At 37.2% G+C, this 18960-nt stretch overlaps 1 protein-coding gene across 8 annotated transcripts in view; it reads right to left on the bottom strand.

Annotated features, from left to right (window-relative positions):
• Nucleotides 1-16278, bottom strand: part of ABCC9 (ATP binding cassette subfamily C member 9) — a 78019-nt gene extending 61741 nt beyond the window's left edge. For 5 of the 8 annotated variants that reach the window (XM_082754825.1, XM_082754831.1, XM_082754832.1 and 2 more), the window contains exons 1-8: nt 16090-16278; nt 13604-13992; nt 12219-12256; nt 5863-6028; nt 3110-3251; nt 2623-2744; nt 1357-1523; nt 456-698 (exon numbers count right to left, since the gene is read on the bottom strand). In XM_082754825.1, the coding sequence (XP_082610951.1) occupies nt 456-698; nt 1357-1523; nt 2623-2744; nt 3110-3251; nt 5863-6007 (819 nt within the window). In that variant the 5' untranslated portion in view covers nt 6008-6028; nt 12219-12256; nt 13604-13992; nt 16090-16278. The remainder of the gene's footprint in view (nt 1-455; nt 699-1356; nt 1524-2622; nt 2745-3109; nt 3252-5862; nt 6029-12218; nt 12257-13603; nt 13993-16089) is intronic. The other 3 variants (XM_082754828.1, XM_082754826.1, XM_082754829.1) reach the window with 3 other exon arrangements.
• Nucleotides 16279-18960: the final 2682 nt, after the last annotated feature.

The following is an 18960-nucleotide window of genomic DNA, read 5'->3' as shown; positions in this document are numbered from 1 at the left end:
TGACCTTGAGGTCTCTTCCAACCTAGAAAATTCTGTGATTCTGTGATTTACTTAAACATGCAACATTTCTAAGGCAGAATTTCTAAGGAGAAAGTGAAGATGAGTATTTCCAGTTGAAAATACTCATCATTAGAATACACTTCTAAATTAACATGCTGTCATGAATATCTAGTATTTAAACAAAGCTTTCCTTTTTAAAGAGGAATCTAGCAAGTGATCATTCTGTTATGGTTCTAGTATCCTCTTGCTCTCAATTTGGCAACTCTCCCCTGCTGTAAATTCACTTAAAACCAAAAAGTAACTATTGGATTAGAACTTCCTATACCAAGTTTGACCTTGGAACAAACAGTCCTAAATTAAAAATCCTAAAACCAGGATTTCATAGAAGCAGAAGAAATTCACAGTGACTTTACGGTTCTGAAAGCCAAAACAATGACATGGACATCTCTGGTTACCTTTTGTTCCTCATATGCTTCTTTGAGGCAAACATAATTTGTCAGTGCTCTCATTGCAATTGGGAGTTTCCCAATTGCCTTCAAGTCCACAGGTTTCTTGTGAGCAGATATGATGAGAGTATTCATCCACCAGTAAGTCGCCTTTGAGAGCAAATTGACAAATGGCTGAAGAAATCTCACCCCCAGGTCCTGTAGATCCTCTGGTGGCTTTACTTTCTGAGGGTTCATAAAAAATACATACCTCTGGAAAGAAGATAATAAACAGCATGTCCCCAGGAATTATCTTATTAAGCGCAATTTCTAGTAAAAAATATGTATAATATAACTGCAGTGACAAATTTGCATGTAAAAGCAATTATACATTACAATCAAATATACATTTGCATTTAAGCAGGAGTATTTCCATTTTGACAATGTAACTGTCAAATAATTGACCACTGTGGTATGTAGACAATCCACTATACCCTACCAGTACCACCTATCTCTGTCTGAATAGCAACAAAAGAACTCTTGGTATATGTTTTAAATTACAATGGGTAAAAGCATATGCTTGTTTATGCATATATAGTTTATCTGCATTAACATAGCATATACTGTACAGATTACACACACACATACCTATACATGCACAAATATGCTTGTATATCTATATACACATGTATTCTCTGTATGTATATATATTCATATGCACACATAATAACAAGTCTAGGGCCTAAATCAAGGATATATTTAAAAAAGACACCAGGTCCCATTGATTTCTACAGAATTAATGAGACATCCATAGATAAGACAAAGTTGGATGTAAACTTGACACAAGTTACAGTTACTGGGACTAATGATCCATCTTCATCCCTGAGATACTACAGATATCTTTTCAGAACCTGATCACGAAATCACATACCCTAACTCGAATAACATTGATCTCCACAGCCATCAGCAGTCCATAGAGAATGACCATAATTCCAGTGATGCAGAAACGCAGCTGAGAAAAAGGCACACCATCCTGGCAGTATCTGACAAGCTTGATTGTTTTGGTGACAAACGCCATTACCCAATAAAGAAAGAGAGCTGTAAAACAGGTGCACATGCATCATTATAAAATACATAGTTTAGCTATAATAATGCTGCAGAAGCTGTAGCTTTCTCAAGCAGAAATATTCTTAAGCTTAATTCGATGCAAGCATGGTGATCTTCTGTATCACCAGCCTGCAGGCTGGCCAAGGGTAATGTCAGCCAAAGTCAGGAGATGGGGATCATGAGATTTACTTTGCATTTTCTTTTCACAAGTCACTGTTTACTTTTCTTGGCTACCACCTTTCAAAGAGATCCACTATGTTGAGTCTTTGCACAGTTAAAAAGTCCATTAAAGACAATCTGATGGGAAACTATGTTAATAAAATTAAGTAAAAATCACTTAACATGACAAATATCTTATTGCATCTTTGAAATAGTAGGGTTCATCATAGGTGTGCATTTGGAAATGTGTTTATTTTGAAACAAAGTATACATAGTTTAATTATATCCTGCAGCCTGGTTTGTATCTGACAATTACTAGTTCAGGTTGTTGAGATACAGGTAATTTGGACAGTATAGTTCCATGAAACATTATCCTTCATTGTCTAGTCAAATTCTTCTGACCACCTGCTGACTGAGATAGATGTCATGAATACAAGGTAGCTGTGTTTCTCAAAGATATACCTTCCTTACCCCCTACCTGCCAAGCGTATTTGGAAAAAGCAAGGGATGGCATTCATTAGACTGGATAAATGCAGAGTAAGCTGCAATAGATGCTGAGAAACAACAGCCATCTGCACAGGATGGCTTGTGAACAGATTACTATTAAAAATGGCCTTTCAAAATAGCCCTTTTGAGTTGAATAAGTTTTTCCCCAAAATTAGTGAGCAGTGTCAAAAAAGAACACCTAAAAGCTCATGCCAGAAATACTATAAGCATACTGTGCTTTCCCTTTTGTGATTATTTTTAAAAATAGTTTTCTCTGTGTACCTAATAAAAGGTGTAGTAACTCCTACAGCAATAGTAGTTCTATGATCAGAAAATTACTTTTAATATTCCTCTGGATTTCATCTTCCTTTTCAATCTAAGCAAGCTGACTTTGGCTAACCTACTGCTTTTTGTAAGAGTACAGAAATATCAGACTCAGACTTACCTAACAGTAACTTTGGAAAGTTAGATGTTTCAATGTTATGATAATAGACTATGGATACAGTAGCAGCCACAAATCCCATTATAGCTGGTAGAAAGAGATGGAGATGGCGAGATTTCATTTGTCTGAAAATAAATGAGGTTTAAGTTAGTGAATTTGGTGTCTTTATTCCCCAATATTACATTGCTAGGTATTCTGTTAAACTACTTAAGAGGACAAATATGACTTTCCTAGTAGCATTTTTTTCTCCATGTGTATGTGTTAATTTCTGTCAATATTTACTTACTGTTATAGCTTGAGAGGAGAATAACAATTATCTAAGAACAGTCATTTCATTACCCCTTTGAAATCAAGAGTTTCTGAATTGATGCTCCATCTTTTTTGGGAAAAAAAGCAACTCTTTAGAACATATTAGCAAGCATGTCACATGTTAACAGTGTACATTAACAAATTTGATTAACTTGGCTATCCACCCATCACTGTCACTTACGTATCAGAAACTATGCCCTCTGCTATTTCACACACATGTACAAACAGGAGAGTGAATGTCAGGATCCACCGTAGGTTGTGTCCAGGGAAGTGTAGCCATGTATTGTGGTGAATCTGGACTTTGGAGCTTTGGCTTCCCCAGCCTGGAAAATAATATTAATGAAGGAAGAAAGTTAGCATTCAGCCAGCAAGAGATCTGGTTATCCATTCTAAGCCGTAGTCATGCTTCATCAGTTGAAAAGCAAATCAACTATCAACATCATAAAAGAGCTACAAGACCTGTTGTTACCTACCCTTGTGACCCAGGAGTGTCTGAGTTGCCATGTAGCCCTCCATAATTTAGATCTGACCCTGCAGACAACAGGACAACAGACTTTCCAAAATAGCAATCAAAGAGAAGAGGTTCCTGGCCAAGAACAAGGATGAAAAAGACAATAGGAATATCTTGGTCTCTCCCTCGCATGACAGGGGCTGACAGAACTGAAATGGTGGTGTCGTCATGTTTTTCCCAGCCACAGATCAAGAGCAGGCAAAGCTGCCAACTGATATAAAAATACATCCTCCAATGAGGCCTCAAAGAGATATATTTACTTCAAACAAATAAAATTTATTATGTCTCTCTCAGGCCTGGCTGGGAGCACTATCTCAGGGGATACCAGGCAGCCATTTCCCAGTCTCCTCTGGCGCAGCCTGGCCTTGTGCATTCAAAGCTCCCACTACCAGAACTCAGCTGATTTAATCAATGAATTAAATTTGAAGCCTATTTCAGTTTCATCACCTCAGATATCAACTATCCTCTTCAGAGAAGATTGTCTCTAAGCCAGTAACCTGAAAACAAGCTGGACACCAGGGACCTGACAGACGTGTCAGTGCTGTGAGGAACTGAAGTTTGATCAGAGGTTAGTCTCTCATGGTGTCAAGTTCTTTCTTGCATGTTGCTTTGTAAGGCAACTTGTCCTCTGTCCTTTCCCATTCTGGTAAAGGCCTGTCCTGAACCATTCAGTCTAAATGCTCTGGTCCGTACATGTCCCTTTTACTATACGGCAAATTCTGGAACTCACAGAGAGAAACTCAAGAACACAAATTTTTAGGGGAAGTAAAAAAATAAAAACACAACCAACCAACCAAACCAACAAACAAAAAACATTTTTAACCAGGATATGAGCTTTCCATCTTTTTCTTTCAGATGGTGCAGAACTGAATTTAAAGTTGAGGATATACCTTTGATACACAAGGATCGCAGAATGAAAGAATCATAAAAAGGTTTGGGTTGGAAAGGCTCATCTAGTTCTAAGTCCCTGCCATGGATGGAGGTAGTGTCTCATAATGCATAGGGCTCATCAGGTGACTAAGACATACACAAGAACCCTTGTTTATTCATTTTTGGAAACCATCAGTCTATCACCATTTCATCCTTTAATATGCAAAGTACTGCAGGACCAAAATATCCTCTCTTCTCCCTGTCTAACTCAAGAACTCTCCAGAGTTTCCAAAGATTTTCCTAGTCAAATATGTCTTCCTTTGACCTTGCTTTTATCTTTGTCTCTTCCAAGCTGCTTTTCATTTTTATTTCCTTTTGCACATAAATCTGCACACATTTCATCATCAGTTTTCAATTTTAGATTCAGTCAATGTTGTGGACTCTAGCTGGCTCTTAAAGCTCTGTCCAACACCTACTTCTCCTGTTTATCATGGTACAAAATAGAAAAGAAAGAATTGTATACACACACACACACACACATATATAATTGCATGCCATATAATTTAAGCTACCATGTTTTATTTCTAACATTGTTAGAAAACAGAGTGAATTCTTAGTTGTCACAATACTATTTCAAAATTAATTGGCTAATACCTGTAAAAATATTAAAGGAGCCTGCTACAAGTTGATACAACACAGAAAGTTGTAAAAGATAATGTCAGCCCTCAGACCCTGTACTAGGTTTCAAACACTTCTGCAGAAAGCCCTGTAATTCAAGGATGGCTTACATCTTACCTCAGAGAAAGATCCAGCACTGATATTAAGATTTCTGTTGGATGCAGTGCTCCATAACCTTTGTTGTTGATTTTTTTTTTTCTCCAGTCTTTAATTACTCTTCTGTTAAAATTTGTTTCCTATTCCCCCATTTAATTATTCAATTAGCTTTCAGTCTCTGGACCTTACGATAGCTTTGATTGCTAGTTATTAAGTGTCTTAGCTCACCAGCCCACTTAGCCCAGAAATATTTATCATTTATTATTTTCATTCCCATAGGCAAAGATTGTAACCTTTGCTCTACCTTTGCTTCCAAATATTGGCAAAAGAGAGAATTATTCTGTTTTAAAAGTTTCCTACATTTCTCCTACTGCTAGATCCAAGATATTCTCCAAAATTCGCATAACTTCAAGGGAATTCAGACCCACTGTCTTAAGTCTTATAGCATCTATAAATAACAAAGTTTGCAAGTTGCTAATTTCAAATCTGAAGAAAGCCTCTCCAGAGAGGAGTTTCAAAGCATTTCAAACTGTTTTTTCTGGTTCTCATCCATCTTTCTTTTTTCTTACTTCAGATTTGTATCTAAAATTCCCAATATGTCAAGTGAGTTTGCTCCGGGTCCTCTGGATCAAACCACTCTTTCTCTTCTTTTTAAAAATTATTAAATACAAAGCATCCAGCAGTTAGCACCACTGGCCTCTAGGCACATGTAAACATGTCTGAGTTTAAACACATGCTCAAGTGTTTGTAGGATTGCACAGCTCCACTGAATAACTCACCAATGAACAAAATTGGAAAGGTGATAAAAAGCAGGAAGACATGGGGAACCAAGTTGAGGGCATCCACAAAGCAGACATTTCTAAGAACACCAGCACTGATGTTATAGGCTGAAGCATTGTCGTTACCACAAAATGCAAGCCTCATGGCTTCCAGAAGGTCTGGCTACTACAAAAAAGAGAATACAAGAGACATGTTGAAGCAAGAGTTGACTACCAAGACTGCTAACATTTATTTCAGCTACATACAGAGAGAGAGAGAGAGAGAGAGAGAGAGAGAGATACATGAGGAACACACTGAGCAATTGACAAAGAATAAATTTCTGGTATTTTGAAAATGCTCTGGAGCCTGTTCAAGTACAAGCACATTGGAAAGAAGGCCGTGTTTATATTAAATATATTAAACGAATATACATTAATTAAATATACTGTGCAATGTCTTCTAGTGTTCATTATATGCACAAGAGTTAGACTGCAAGTGCTCTATATTCATAAGAGGATGTGGAAAAAGAACAAGAAATTTTTGAGAAAAAATACTTTCACTTCTAGTAAGAAAACTCAAGTTCACATTAGCTGAATCTTGTGTGTTACTCTTTCTTTGATGAGACAACACTCTGCGCAACTTTTCTGTTCATAAGATTTGTTGCACATTTTCAGTGCAAGCACATTGAACCTTTTGTTTAGCAGCTTTGAATTCCCTGATATTTTGCATTTTTTCATTGTCCCATTGAACAACAGTGATCATATACACTAGTCATTCCAGACAAAGTGTGAACCTACTTAATCAAAGTAGGTTGTATTGAAGATTGCATGGGCAGTAAATCAGCATTCATGCTTGTTGATCCTGCAAATCCTTATGCACATGCTTAGCCTCATCTAGGCCACTATTTGGCTTCCATGTTTTCTTATGAGATTATCTTTGTACACCAAGATAAGCTCACGCATTCATGCTTGCAGAGTGTGGGCTACAATATGACCCAGAGTTATGGCCAGATTCTGGCTTTTATCACCCTGTGCATTAGTTATTTATTTATTCTTCTTTATAGGAAGATCAAAGAAGATTGCCACCAAAATGTTTCATTGCTGGTTTCTTTTCCCAAAACCTATACACAGAAATGTAGTGCTGTAGAATAGCTTGTGTAAACTTATCTGCTTACAACATTGTTTTTCAAATTTTACACGCTAAATAAAAAGAATGCCTTTAATTCAGCGAAGTATATTGTATGTTTTGGTGAATGCATCTTTCTGTAATAACATTGGCATTAAAGAGTTTTGCATACTCAGAACAATAAAGACATGCAAAAAATACATGAATACAATTTAAAAAAGAAAAGTTTAGTTCAATGAGGAAAAATGCTTTCCTTATTTCCTTAGATAGTTCAGACTAGTTTTATCGGTTTACTTGTTTAAAAACGGTAAATATGACAAGGTAAATATAAATTACTCAAGTACTACCTTGGAGAGAACACAAATACAAAGATCTTCAAAAGAATTCAGAGATCAAAGAAGCACTTTGAACCTCTGCTAATCCCCTCTTTTTTTTTAAAAATACTACTTTTAAGTAGTATTTTGCTGGGTCCAGAAAACGTAATCCATATTGAAATATATCACTGTAACATGTAAAGGAGTTTAATTGAAAAGAATGTGATAAATGCAACCCCTTTTCCAAACATATCAGGGATTCGTGGATTGAGATTTACCAGAAGTGAAGCATAACAAAGGGTCATATGGTGGACCACATTCTGCAAACATGAATTCATGTACCTACTGTGGTGCAACAGATGATGGGTAACCCACTCAATTTTCAGTAGAACAAAATTTGATGGAGAATTTGACCCAATCTCCAAAATGAATAGTATGATATGACCACTATCAATCTGACATTATACTTTAATATAAAATATATTCAAAATTCTAAATGTTTAATAATCCAAAATAAGTATTCCTTTGAATTCATGAATTCTTTCTAAATAGTCTGTAGAGTTATTAACAGAACAAACAAATAACTTAAAAAAAAAAACTACAAGGAGATTGTTTTTAATTTGTAAAAGCTTGACATGTCTCCTTTAAGAGAAACATAATGGTAATGATAATCTCTTGAAAATCAGAAGTGTTGTTTCCTCATTTTTATCAAAGGTCAGAAGTCCAAGGGAGTTCTGCTGGGAATTTTCCTCCCTTTCCCACAAATAGGGCTCTTTTCTGAGACAGCATAAGATGCTATTGTGGTCTAGTTGTTGGATTGGTACTGAAGGGCAGGGGGATCCTGGGTTCAAACAAGTACTGAATCACTGACTTCAAGTGTAGCTTTTGGCTTCTGGTCAAATATAAATCTGGGAGAAAGGATTAAAACTGTGTCCAAGAGAAGCTAAGGGAAACCGTTTTGCCTTTTTTTTTTCTTTCTTCCCATTTTTCTGGAAGTGAAATGGAATATAGGCAGTAGATGTCCCCATGCAAGAATAGGCCATTATCTGCATGGAGAGTGCTCTCTGCTAGCTAGGACCTAACCATCAGTTTCTAGAGGATTCTTATTACACCTCAAACAGTGGTCCCTAGAAGCTGTCAAGAAAGATGCATAGCACCTTTGCTGTGCTCAGTTTTATGGTGGAGTATGTCCAACAATATACTATCTTAAAAACAACCATCCTTTGTACATTGATAGAGCTGAGGAAAGAATCTGTTTCTGTCATTAACACCAATACAGAGAGACAGTGTCTGTCATACTGATGATCATTTTCAAGATACGTATAAGCTGTCTATTAACAACATTTTTGTTACAGGTTCAAAGAGCTAGAATTTAATTTTCTTCTCTTAAAATGAGAGAAATCAGAGTCTAGGTTGGTTAGTTTGTTAAAATAAACCAACAAACAAACAAAAACACAATCAAAAAGATTGCATTGTCAATGAAATGAAATAAAGTAATTGACCATTAATTCCCAAGTTACTAAATCAGAAAACACTTCTTTTTTAATCAGCACATCCAGTGACCGCCATTATTAATGCTCCTAAGGCTTAAAATCTATTAAAGTATTCTGATCATCAGGAAACATTAATATTCCAGTGGTCTGCCCTCCTGTCCATCCGTCCGTCCGTCCGCCCTTCTTTCCTTCCTTCCAACTGTCCATCTGTCATTGAGCTAGACCTGAACTATGGCTGTGAATGGAGGACCCACAGAGGAGATGTACTGCATCTGTTGGTACATGCCAGCTTTCATGGATGCTTTCTGGTGTTTGAAGACAGGCTGCTAGCTGTTCTTTGTGTCTTGAATAGTGATGTATGAAAATACACTGCATTACATTAGAGGCAGAGAAATAATTGTCCCTCACAGGGAGCAACAAACCACTTCAGCATTCCTTTCGCATCCACTTCAGGTGCAGAAGGTATCAGATCAGATAAGATCAGATACAACCTCCCCAGTTTTGCCCATGTGGCCCAAACCACTAGACCTAGCTCTGACTTTTGGAAAACTCATGTACATAGACTTTGGAGATGCACAGATGCACATTTGAAAATTTTGAGTCAAAAAACTGATCCTGGAAATGAAGATAGCTTGGAAGATCTCACCTGCATATAACCAATAAAAGGCAGAATGAAAAAGCACTAATCCCTCTTGTTCTGTAATACCATAAAGTTTCTTTTCACAGAACAAAAATGTGAAATGGAAGAACATCAAATTTTGAAATAATATCAAGAATTGTAGTTTTTCCTAATGCTAAAACTCATCAAAACTACAGCTGGATTTAGAAAGGAAGATGAAACACATTTATGAATGACCACTGACCAAATTTGGGTTCCTCATTAATAATTAGACTTTTCTTCCATTGGCTTTAGTAAGGTTATGCTAGGGTTCATTTAGAACTAGACTTATAGAGAGATGGATAGAGGTATATTGCCTAAATGAGGAAGTGCTGCTTGTTTCACGCAGTGCTAAGCATCATGCTATAACATAATTAAATACTCCAAAGACTTCTTATGTTTTTTCCCAAGCACCAGTTCTTTATCATTGCCAAAGATAGAATATTGGCCACACTGAAAAACAGTTTATGCCTGAAATGAATAGCCATGTTGAAGCTCTTTGAGTTAGCTCTAAGCAAGTCAGAATACAAAGTTCACTCAAGCTTTCCACACAGTGTAGCCAAAGCTAACTTTTCTCCTTACCAAAGATGTGGAGACAAACTTTTCAGGCTGCAGTATGTATGCAGTGAGGGGTCGAAGAGGAAAAGCTGGGCTGCAGAGCCACATGAGGAGAGATTTGAGGAGATTTCTGTTGTTAAGGGATGGTAGAGAGAACAGCAGAGGTTGTTGCAACTCAGAGACATTATCACAGTTGCCCTCCTACACGTGCCAAGCCTCCATCCTTGGTGACACTGGCAGCAGCATGGAGATTCTAATTCCTGGAATTGTATGTAGGTGAATCGAGCAGCAAAGCCAGGTTGCTTTATCTTCCCCAGCAGCCTGCTGCTCCAGGCAGCTGCCTGCTTTGTTGTACTCTACAAGGTCCAATGGGGAACCATGAATATATTAACTCTGTCTCAGAGTTAACGGTGTTCTATTACCACGGTACTCTTTCCAAGACAAGAAGCTCTGCTCGCTGCAAGCCTGAGACGAGATCAGTGCTGAGTTGTTGCAGCTGCCATACTTCAATTTCAATGTTAGCTCATTTAGGACAAACTCAAGGACCTATGAGTCATGGGGAATAGCACAGCAGGGAAATGTCCACTGGTTTCTTAGCAAATCTTTACCTATGTGTCCCAAAGGAAGGGACAGCCTCTGGAAAGCACAGAGACCTCTTCTTCTCACATGAATTACCAAGACCTTTTTTTCTAAGTTCTTACTCAGTTTGTAGTGTTTGTAGCTGAAGGCTTATTTACAGGCAGATGGCTTTGTATAGTGTACAGGAATGACTGCAATAAATGGGAGCAGTCCAACTGCCACTACAAAACAACAGAATGCATAACCTAGACATAAATATTCAGGAGAGGACAGATGAAAGGGTAACAAGTTGTTTTGAAATTTTTTGGACATCTGAAGTTATTGACCACTATTTCTCATCAAGTAGCAGTAGCCTTTCAGGATGCCTGTTGAGATCCTAACACTCATTTCAGAAAACAGTATTATGGCTATTACAAAAATGGCTTTCCCAGAGATAATTTCTCTTTCTGCTGAATACAGTAGGCCACCAAGCTATGCAGGGCTGATTGCACCAAAGTGAGGATATCATTATATATTTGCTTTACTACTAATTATAGTAGGAATGGTATACTTTATAATAACATTGGCAAGCACACTAGGCTTAACCTAGCATTTCAGTCAGGAGAAATGCAGTAATGTGATAAAGATCTTCAGCTAACAAGTGCATACTATTTGAGGGTAGCAGCTACATTCAGCCCCAGTAAGGCTGCCAAATACCTGGTAATTTTTTGTTTTATCACTTGTACAATGAGAGGCCTTTGTCCTTCAAAATTAATGACAAATTGTTCAGTTTAACTTCAGTCTTTGCAAAGAGTAGAACTAGTTACAGATTTTCAGTGGTGCTTTTTCTTTCTCCCTTTGCAAACAGTCTGCTGCAAGCTAAAGCAATGAGCAGAACTTCACAGAGTAGAGGAATGAAAAGAACAGTCAGGAGGATGAGTCCATGATGGTGCCAGTGGACAGTTTCATCTCTCCTTGACATCATTTGGCAATCTGATTCCTTGTTGGTTTACTTTAATGAGGATGTGAACTAACAGCAGCTCACCCTGCAATGAAATAGCTAAAAAAGTTTATGCCCTTTAAGCATTTAAATTTTCATCAAAAAATCTCCATCACTGGCAAACTGAGACTTTCTGGCTCTGAGTTAAGGTGTACAGACATTGTCATAATATAATAAACAGAAATCAGTGCAAAAGAGTTTAGGAACATACATGTATACTCATTGTGAATAAGAAAAGCATTTTGGGAAGAAAAAAGTAAAAGGACAACAAATTAAGCATGAATGTGATGAAATATTTAACCTAAACACTTACAAATCTCATTTTAACAAATTGAAATTGCTATCCTTAATGCATAGAGTCAATTCCTGAGATAATTTACATAAGCTATAGAAAAGAATAAAATAGGAAAATGGCAGAAAATGTAAATTTCCATAAAAACAATAAGAACAGCCTGAGTGCAAAACTGTTTAGAATTTGAGTTACAGAGTTACAGACATTTTAATTATCTTTAAAATTGATTTTAATTATATTTAAAATAAGATAAATAAATAAATAAATAAATAAATAGGTAAATAAATAAATAAATAAGATAAATACATTTTAATTATCTTTAAAATAAGACTTTAAAATTGGGCTTAAAAATCTTCATATTCAAGAGTTTTATCTTACCTGGATTATCACTGTTCTGCACGCTCTGCAAGATATGACTGTAAAGAAAACAGCATAAATACAGTTCTCAGGTGGACCTTGCTTGGGGGAAATATGGAACTTTAAAAAAGTATTTATTTCAGCAGTTCAGTTGCCTTAAAAAATAAAATAAAATCAATAGATGCACTTCCTGATTAAAATACATCAGCTTACAGAGCATATTTGGGTCTCAGTTCATATTTTTTTGGTCTTAGAATTTGCATTATATGCCCATATATGCATATATACAAGTACACATGTATACATATATATATACATGCATATGTGTACACAGATGCAGGATGGAGAAAATACTGCGAGTCTTATGAAAGTAGTTGGCTTTTAACTTCTCAGTAATGGAGTCATTACAAAAGCAAGATTTTTTTTCCTTCTTTCCTGAAATTCACAGAGAAAATTTAACAAAGATCAAATTATTTTTAGGTAGGATAAGCAGTATGGAAGGCCTAACTTGCCATGGATTTTCAGTTAGTGCTCTGAATCATTTTTCTTTCCAGGTGTAAACCTATTAATTCTTTTTTCTTACCTCCCTAAAAGCACCTGATATAATGGAATCTGCAATCCATAGATATGCACTATTTTCAAAGAGTTCTGCTAAGTCAATGGCAAAAAAGTGCTGCCCACTTAAAATCTCTTTTACCCTAAATGATCCTGTACCAAATTTCTCCATTTCTATTTCGGCTTTGACCAGCTACCCTAGATATACCCTGCTTCCTTGCTAAGCACTGTCCCAGTTACCTTGGGCCTTAAGGTGATGAATTTCTGATACTTGTCAGCATTCTCATCACTAACTGGTGTATACCAGCAGCCCGATCCAAACTGCACTGAAGTCAAAGCAAAGTATCTCATTGACTTCAGTAGGTTTTGGATCAGGCCCCAAACACAGAGAAAATCACAACAGCAAGGCTGCTAAACACAATACTGACGCTAAAAAGTATTTCACACAAACATCTGCAGTGCTCTCACACATCTAAGACATTGCTTTTTCTTTTTTGGTAAGCTCCTTAACACAATGCGATTTCAACCATCGGCGTGCTACGCTGCCTGCTGCAAAACCTATGACTCCACATGCTAAGACAGGACTGTTTAAAAAAAGAAACATAACCCTGTGCACAGCAGCAAAGAAAACATCAGCGGTAGGGTACTGTAAAGCCTGAGAATGCCTGAGAATGGAAAAGGAAAAGGAAAACAGATCTGAGTTGTAATCCCAGGAAAGAACAAGGAGCAGCCCTGTCCCACAGATATAAAGGGAAGGAGGAGGAGACGGTTAGTGGGGGATGACGGGGGGGGGGGGGAACACTGCATGCCCCGCTTGCTTGCTGAATGTTAGAGCAAACTCTGTAGCTTACCTTTGCAAACACAAAAACAAAATACCAACCCAAATTTTCACTCGGTTGTGCTATGTGATCAATATCATCCCGGTGGCAGGATTTTCCTCCACTTAGTGAAGCAGCTCCAAGCCCTGTAGTGGATTATTTTTAGGCTGGTGATGGGAAGATCAGCTGCTGCCTCCTATCGAGTTTCCAAAGCGCACAAACTCTGCTTGTCTTTCTCACACGCCGAAGGGGGCAGGAAACTGGGAAGAGACAGGCAAGCAAGAAGCACCAATTTTTCGCCGCCTGAAGCTACAGTCCCCTGGGATTTCTTCTGCTTGCTTTTGTTTTCATTCTTACTCGCTGGAGTGGTAAGAATCCAAGAGGCTGCATTGCAATGCGCAGGCTATTATCAGATGGTTATCCTGAAATAATTGGTTTGGACAAGGTAGTCTAACTTTTGGCAGGCATGGGAGCTTCAGTTTTTGAATTCTTTTGAATTAAGCTTGGTTAATTTGAATTTGACAACATAATTTTGTACATTGTCCATCATCTTGAGCAAAAGAGAAAGCATAAGTCTACTCAGATATTTTACTTTACCCTAGATCCCTCCAGACTCTCCCGCTTAACATACAGAAGAAATTCCACTTTTTTATCACTTAAAGTACTGGATAGCTTTTCTTTTGAAATAGATTGAAAACAAATAATCTTGAAATAAAATTCAAAGTAAATGTTATGTTTATTCCAGGGATATAATTTTCCATACAATTGCCCTTATTTATAAGGGATAATATTTTTTGGCAGCACTGGAAGTTGCTACACTGCGTATGTTTCTTTATTTAAAAATAAAGAGGTCCTCGAGAGCCTACAGGCTGGTTTGTTGCCTATTTTCTTTCTGTGCCATTGAAGCAAGATATGCCAAGGTTCAGATTTTTCTGTCATGATAGCTTCATTTTATCAAGCCATACATCTTGAGGCCAAAAATGGCAAAGTTCTTAGGGCTAGACCTGGGGCTTGGCATAAATACTCAGAGCATTTACAAGCACAGCGGTTCTGGGGTTGGGTACCAGAGCTAGAGGCCTCTGGTACAAAGTTTGCTCAGACCTAGCAGAATCCAGGGGTTGCACTGAGATCAGCGGGGAACAGATTGTCTCAAATAGATTGTGGTCAAATGTGTTTTCATGCTATGAAAGGGATTACAGAAAACTGTGATCTGAATATGCAGGGGAATGCTTGGGGCCAAATATTGCCAGAATCATTAAAATCTTGGCAAATCCAGCCTTTTCCTTTTTCTGAGATTTTTATTTTTATTTTTTATTTTTTACCTTATGACTATAGGAAAAAAAAAAGTGGAAACCTCAGATCTAAAGAAGAATACTGCCTTTTGATATATCCCATTGACTTGAAACATCAACACACCATTACACTGAGCGACTGAGACAGTCCTTGACCATCCTCCACAGCACTTGAAATGTTTTACTTGCCCTTTTTTTTTTTTTTTTTTTTTTTTTCTTCCCTCTAACATATTAATATTTAGTGTTTCAGGAAAAAGTAACTTTGAGGGGAAAGGATCTGAGTTCTGTTATATATCTATGTTTCATTAAAGATGATACAAAATAAAATCTTTAACCCATCATGTGGCGTTTTGGAAAAAAAAAAAAAAGGTGTGATTTCAGACAGAAGGGGACAAAAGTAATGGAAAGATTTTCTTAATTAAAACATGAAAATTTGGTTCACCCATTTCCATCAAACTGTTTTAAAAGGAAGGAAAAAAAGGGTACAGTATATGAAAATAAAATAGCAGCTACCAGAATGTTTCATTTTCTATTTTCCAATTGAATGCTTTAAGTTTTATCTAAAATGCTTTGTAAATGAATGTTTAGAAGGATTAAGGAGAGCGGAAAGCTCTAAAATGTCAGAAAACATTCTGCTCTGATCCAGAATGATTTTTTTTGCGTTTGGGCTTCTTGATTCGCCAGATAAATAAATAAATAAAAAGGAATTCAAAATGGTTTAAGATACGTTCAGATCTGTAACTAAATGAGAAAAATTGGGTGATTTTTAGGTGTCTCTGCCCAAAACCTCCCATGCAGTTTCCCACGCCTGCCTCCCGAATGCCTGTAGCCACTGCTCAGAAGCCTCCGGACGCCCCCCACTGCGGGCCGCTGCCCCCTGGCCCCAACCCCAGCCCCAGCCCTGGCCTAGGCCCCAGTCTTTCGCCACTGTCCCTGCTCGGGGAGCGGGTGTGCAGCCATCAGGGCTGAAGGGCTGCAGAGCGCAGCGCCGCCAGCCACATTACCTGATGACTCTGGGGGGAAAGTGCGCAGATCTTACGAAACCACTGAGTTTTGGCTGCTGGCTCGCAGGCAGGCAAAATTAAGTGCCAAAGCCCATTAACATGCTGGCGATAGTTTCCATGCTGTTTGCAGGCTTGCATCACGCTTGACCGGCTCAACCCAAAGGAATTGAAATGGTGAAGGAATAGCGGGAGTGGGAAAAGGTTTTCATGAAATAGCACTCACCTTTGTGAATACAATCCATTGCAGCCGTGGATTAATTTGCCACAGGTCCCAGCTGAGCACTTTCCACTCTAATTGTCTTGGATTATTTAACTCTCCACACGGCAGAGGGTACCTGTGCTTTGGACACTGTTCACATAACAAGCTGTTTTGCAATATGTGGAGTCTCTGCTGAGTACAGCTCTCTCCCACATTGCAGACCAGTCCATAGACCTCCCTCAACACGTACTTCACGGCCCACGAACACTAGTAATCAAATAATTGGCCTTTAAAGAACTGTTACTCATTAGCCCAACTCAGGTAGCTGCATGCCAGCCCTCAGTCTCTCCCATTCCTTAGGCAAAGAGCTGAAATCACCATTGTTTCACATATACACACAGGTTTTGTTTGAACTGTTGACACTGAACCAGCTGTTTTTGACAAAACCTCTCACGGATCTTCAGCTGAATAAGTATGGATAAATTACTTGACTTATTTTAAACCTATGTGTACCAGAGTCTTACACTAATATAGCTACATAGGCAATGCTAGGAGGAAATTATATAAGCTAAAGCATATCAAGCCTTTATCTTACTTCTAAATTTGTCACAGTAACTGTCCTTTAGTAGTGCTGTGTCAGGACTCTTGCCATCATATAAAAAGACCAGAGTGACACACCTTCAAGATTAATTATATTTATGCTTACAGTTCTATTTAAAATAAAAGAAAGGTTTTCTGCATTCATTTTAATTTTATCTCAAAAAATGGATCTGCCAAGAACACTTTAAAGAAGTACCAAAACGTCAATTTTCTATTTTAATTTTTTTTAATGTAATGGAAAATGCAGCCTGCTCTTTGAATAACTTCTCTGTCCCTTTTAAATATTTATTGTGATTAAGCTTGGAGAGGAGAAGCACCAGAAGCTTAGCATTATTTAAAATATTTTCCACAGCTTTAAAAAAAAGTTATTATTCCTGGTTTCTATGGGGAAAAGTGTTGTGGAAAATATATACAGCAAAAGTTCAACAGAGCAACCTAAGTGGAAAAGAGCTCTATATGGAGAACTACAAGAAAATCCCAGACCTCGGAGTTCATCACTATAAAAGGTGTATACAGCCACATGACTTGAGCAGGGATGTACCATCCTTCTGATCTTTTGACGGACAACTAAGTGTAAGTGGTGCAGTAGTGAAGTCCCAGGCACCAAATGCAATGCTGTATTCATCTCAGTAGTTCATAATCTTGGCTGAATCAGGGTGCAAAATTGCAGTTTATCCGCAGAAGAGATTTGCACTGCTGCAGGTATCTGGGTTGCTCCACACAAGGCTCATAAGCACAAGTCTGGACTACTACTTAGTTGTTAGCATATCCTTCCATGATGCTTCCTCACATTGTTTTGCCAAACTTCCAGCCCCAAGTAGTTTTTATAAGAATACAAAAACACAAGTCCAACCACATAAAGAGTTAAAAAGTTCTAAGTTGCAACAGGAACACTTGAATAACATGCCTTTGTACACAGAGCATTAACTAGAAAGTGGCAGTAAGCAAAAATGAGATAGACTAGCTGAGTCTCAGTGTCTCAGATCCCAGAAATATGAAGTAAAGCACTAGGATAAATACAGAAAAATTAGTTACATGTTTAAATGTTAAACACAATATTACTTTTAGGATCTCCAGTTGTATTTGTTCTGTTTGATAAAGGTACTGAAGGGTAGTCACATGGGCAAGAAAACATGTACGGTTTGAATTAAACATTTTTATTCAAAATTACACATTTTTAGTCAAAAAAAAAAAAAAAAAAAAAGTCACAAAACCTGACAGCTATTCTTTTAATACTGGAGGGCTTTTTGAGGCTGTCAAGAACAATAGAAGACTTGCATCTCCTTTAAGCACAGAGGTGTTTGATCCTAAATTTCATAAAGTAGTCTTTTTTTACTACAATATAAAGTCTACTAGATGCTTAGACTCACAAATATAAATGACAACACTGTTCTGGATGTTGTGTGTGTATGTCTGGCTGGAGCTGGAGCAAAGTATTGGTGTTTTCTTTGTTTTTATCTGTGCTGTATTGAATTTATTTCCTTGGGGCTGACATTGGATGATTTACACTGTTCTTGCATGTTGACCGTAAAATCTCTTTTCACTTCTAAACCAGCAAACCTTCTGATCTGATTTTATCCTTTTTGCAAACATGACAAGACTAAACTAGGGAGAGAATCATTTTCTCCCATAGAAATCAACCAGCCACCTACCTTCACAAGTCCCCTTTTTTTCAAATTTTGGATTTTAGATACATCATAGACAGGAACAAAAAGATGTTTAGGTGACTAATTTCAATGTGAACTGAAAGGGGAACCCAGAAAACAGAACTCACCTAACCTAGAGTTAGATAGCTGATAATTGTTTGCTTACATCTTAGCTAGTTGCCTAGACTATCTATACAGAATTTGAAGAGAAAAATATATTCTTTTCATTGTAAAGCAAGCATATAAGATACTGGGAACTCATTCACCTCTGGATATTTCACTATTTCACTCCATAGACTAACAGAGAGTCTGTATGATTGTTTTAGGCTTAAGTAATTCTCACACACATAGAATTAGTGAAGTGGACACCTGCTTCTATGATACATTTAGAAATGAGAATTATGAATCTAGATAACTGGAATATTTTTGAAAATTCTACCTTTTTTTAAAAAAAAATCTTTTTCTACCCTGTATCTTTTTATCTTCTCTCTCTCTCTCTCTCTTTTTTTTTCTTTTTTTTTTCTTTTTTTTTTTTATTTTTTTTTCTTTGAGGTATGGAAATAAATTATCAACACAAGATATTTTTGCATGTAGTCCACTTTATTTATTTATTTATTTTTTAATATGGCAAAAGAGTCCTTTACAATGT

This window comes from Aythya marila, assembly GCF_965140915.1.
Source record: "Aythya marila genome assembly, chromosome: 1".
Lineage (NCBI taxonomy): Eukaryota > Metazoa > Chordata > Aves > Anseriformes > Anatidae > Aythya > Aythya marila.
The sequence above is the reverse complement of the archived record's forward strand: the minus strand, read 5'-3'. Positions and strand labels throughout refer to the sequence as shown.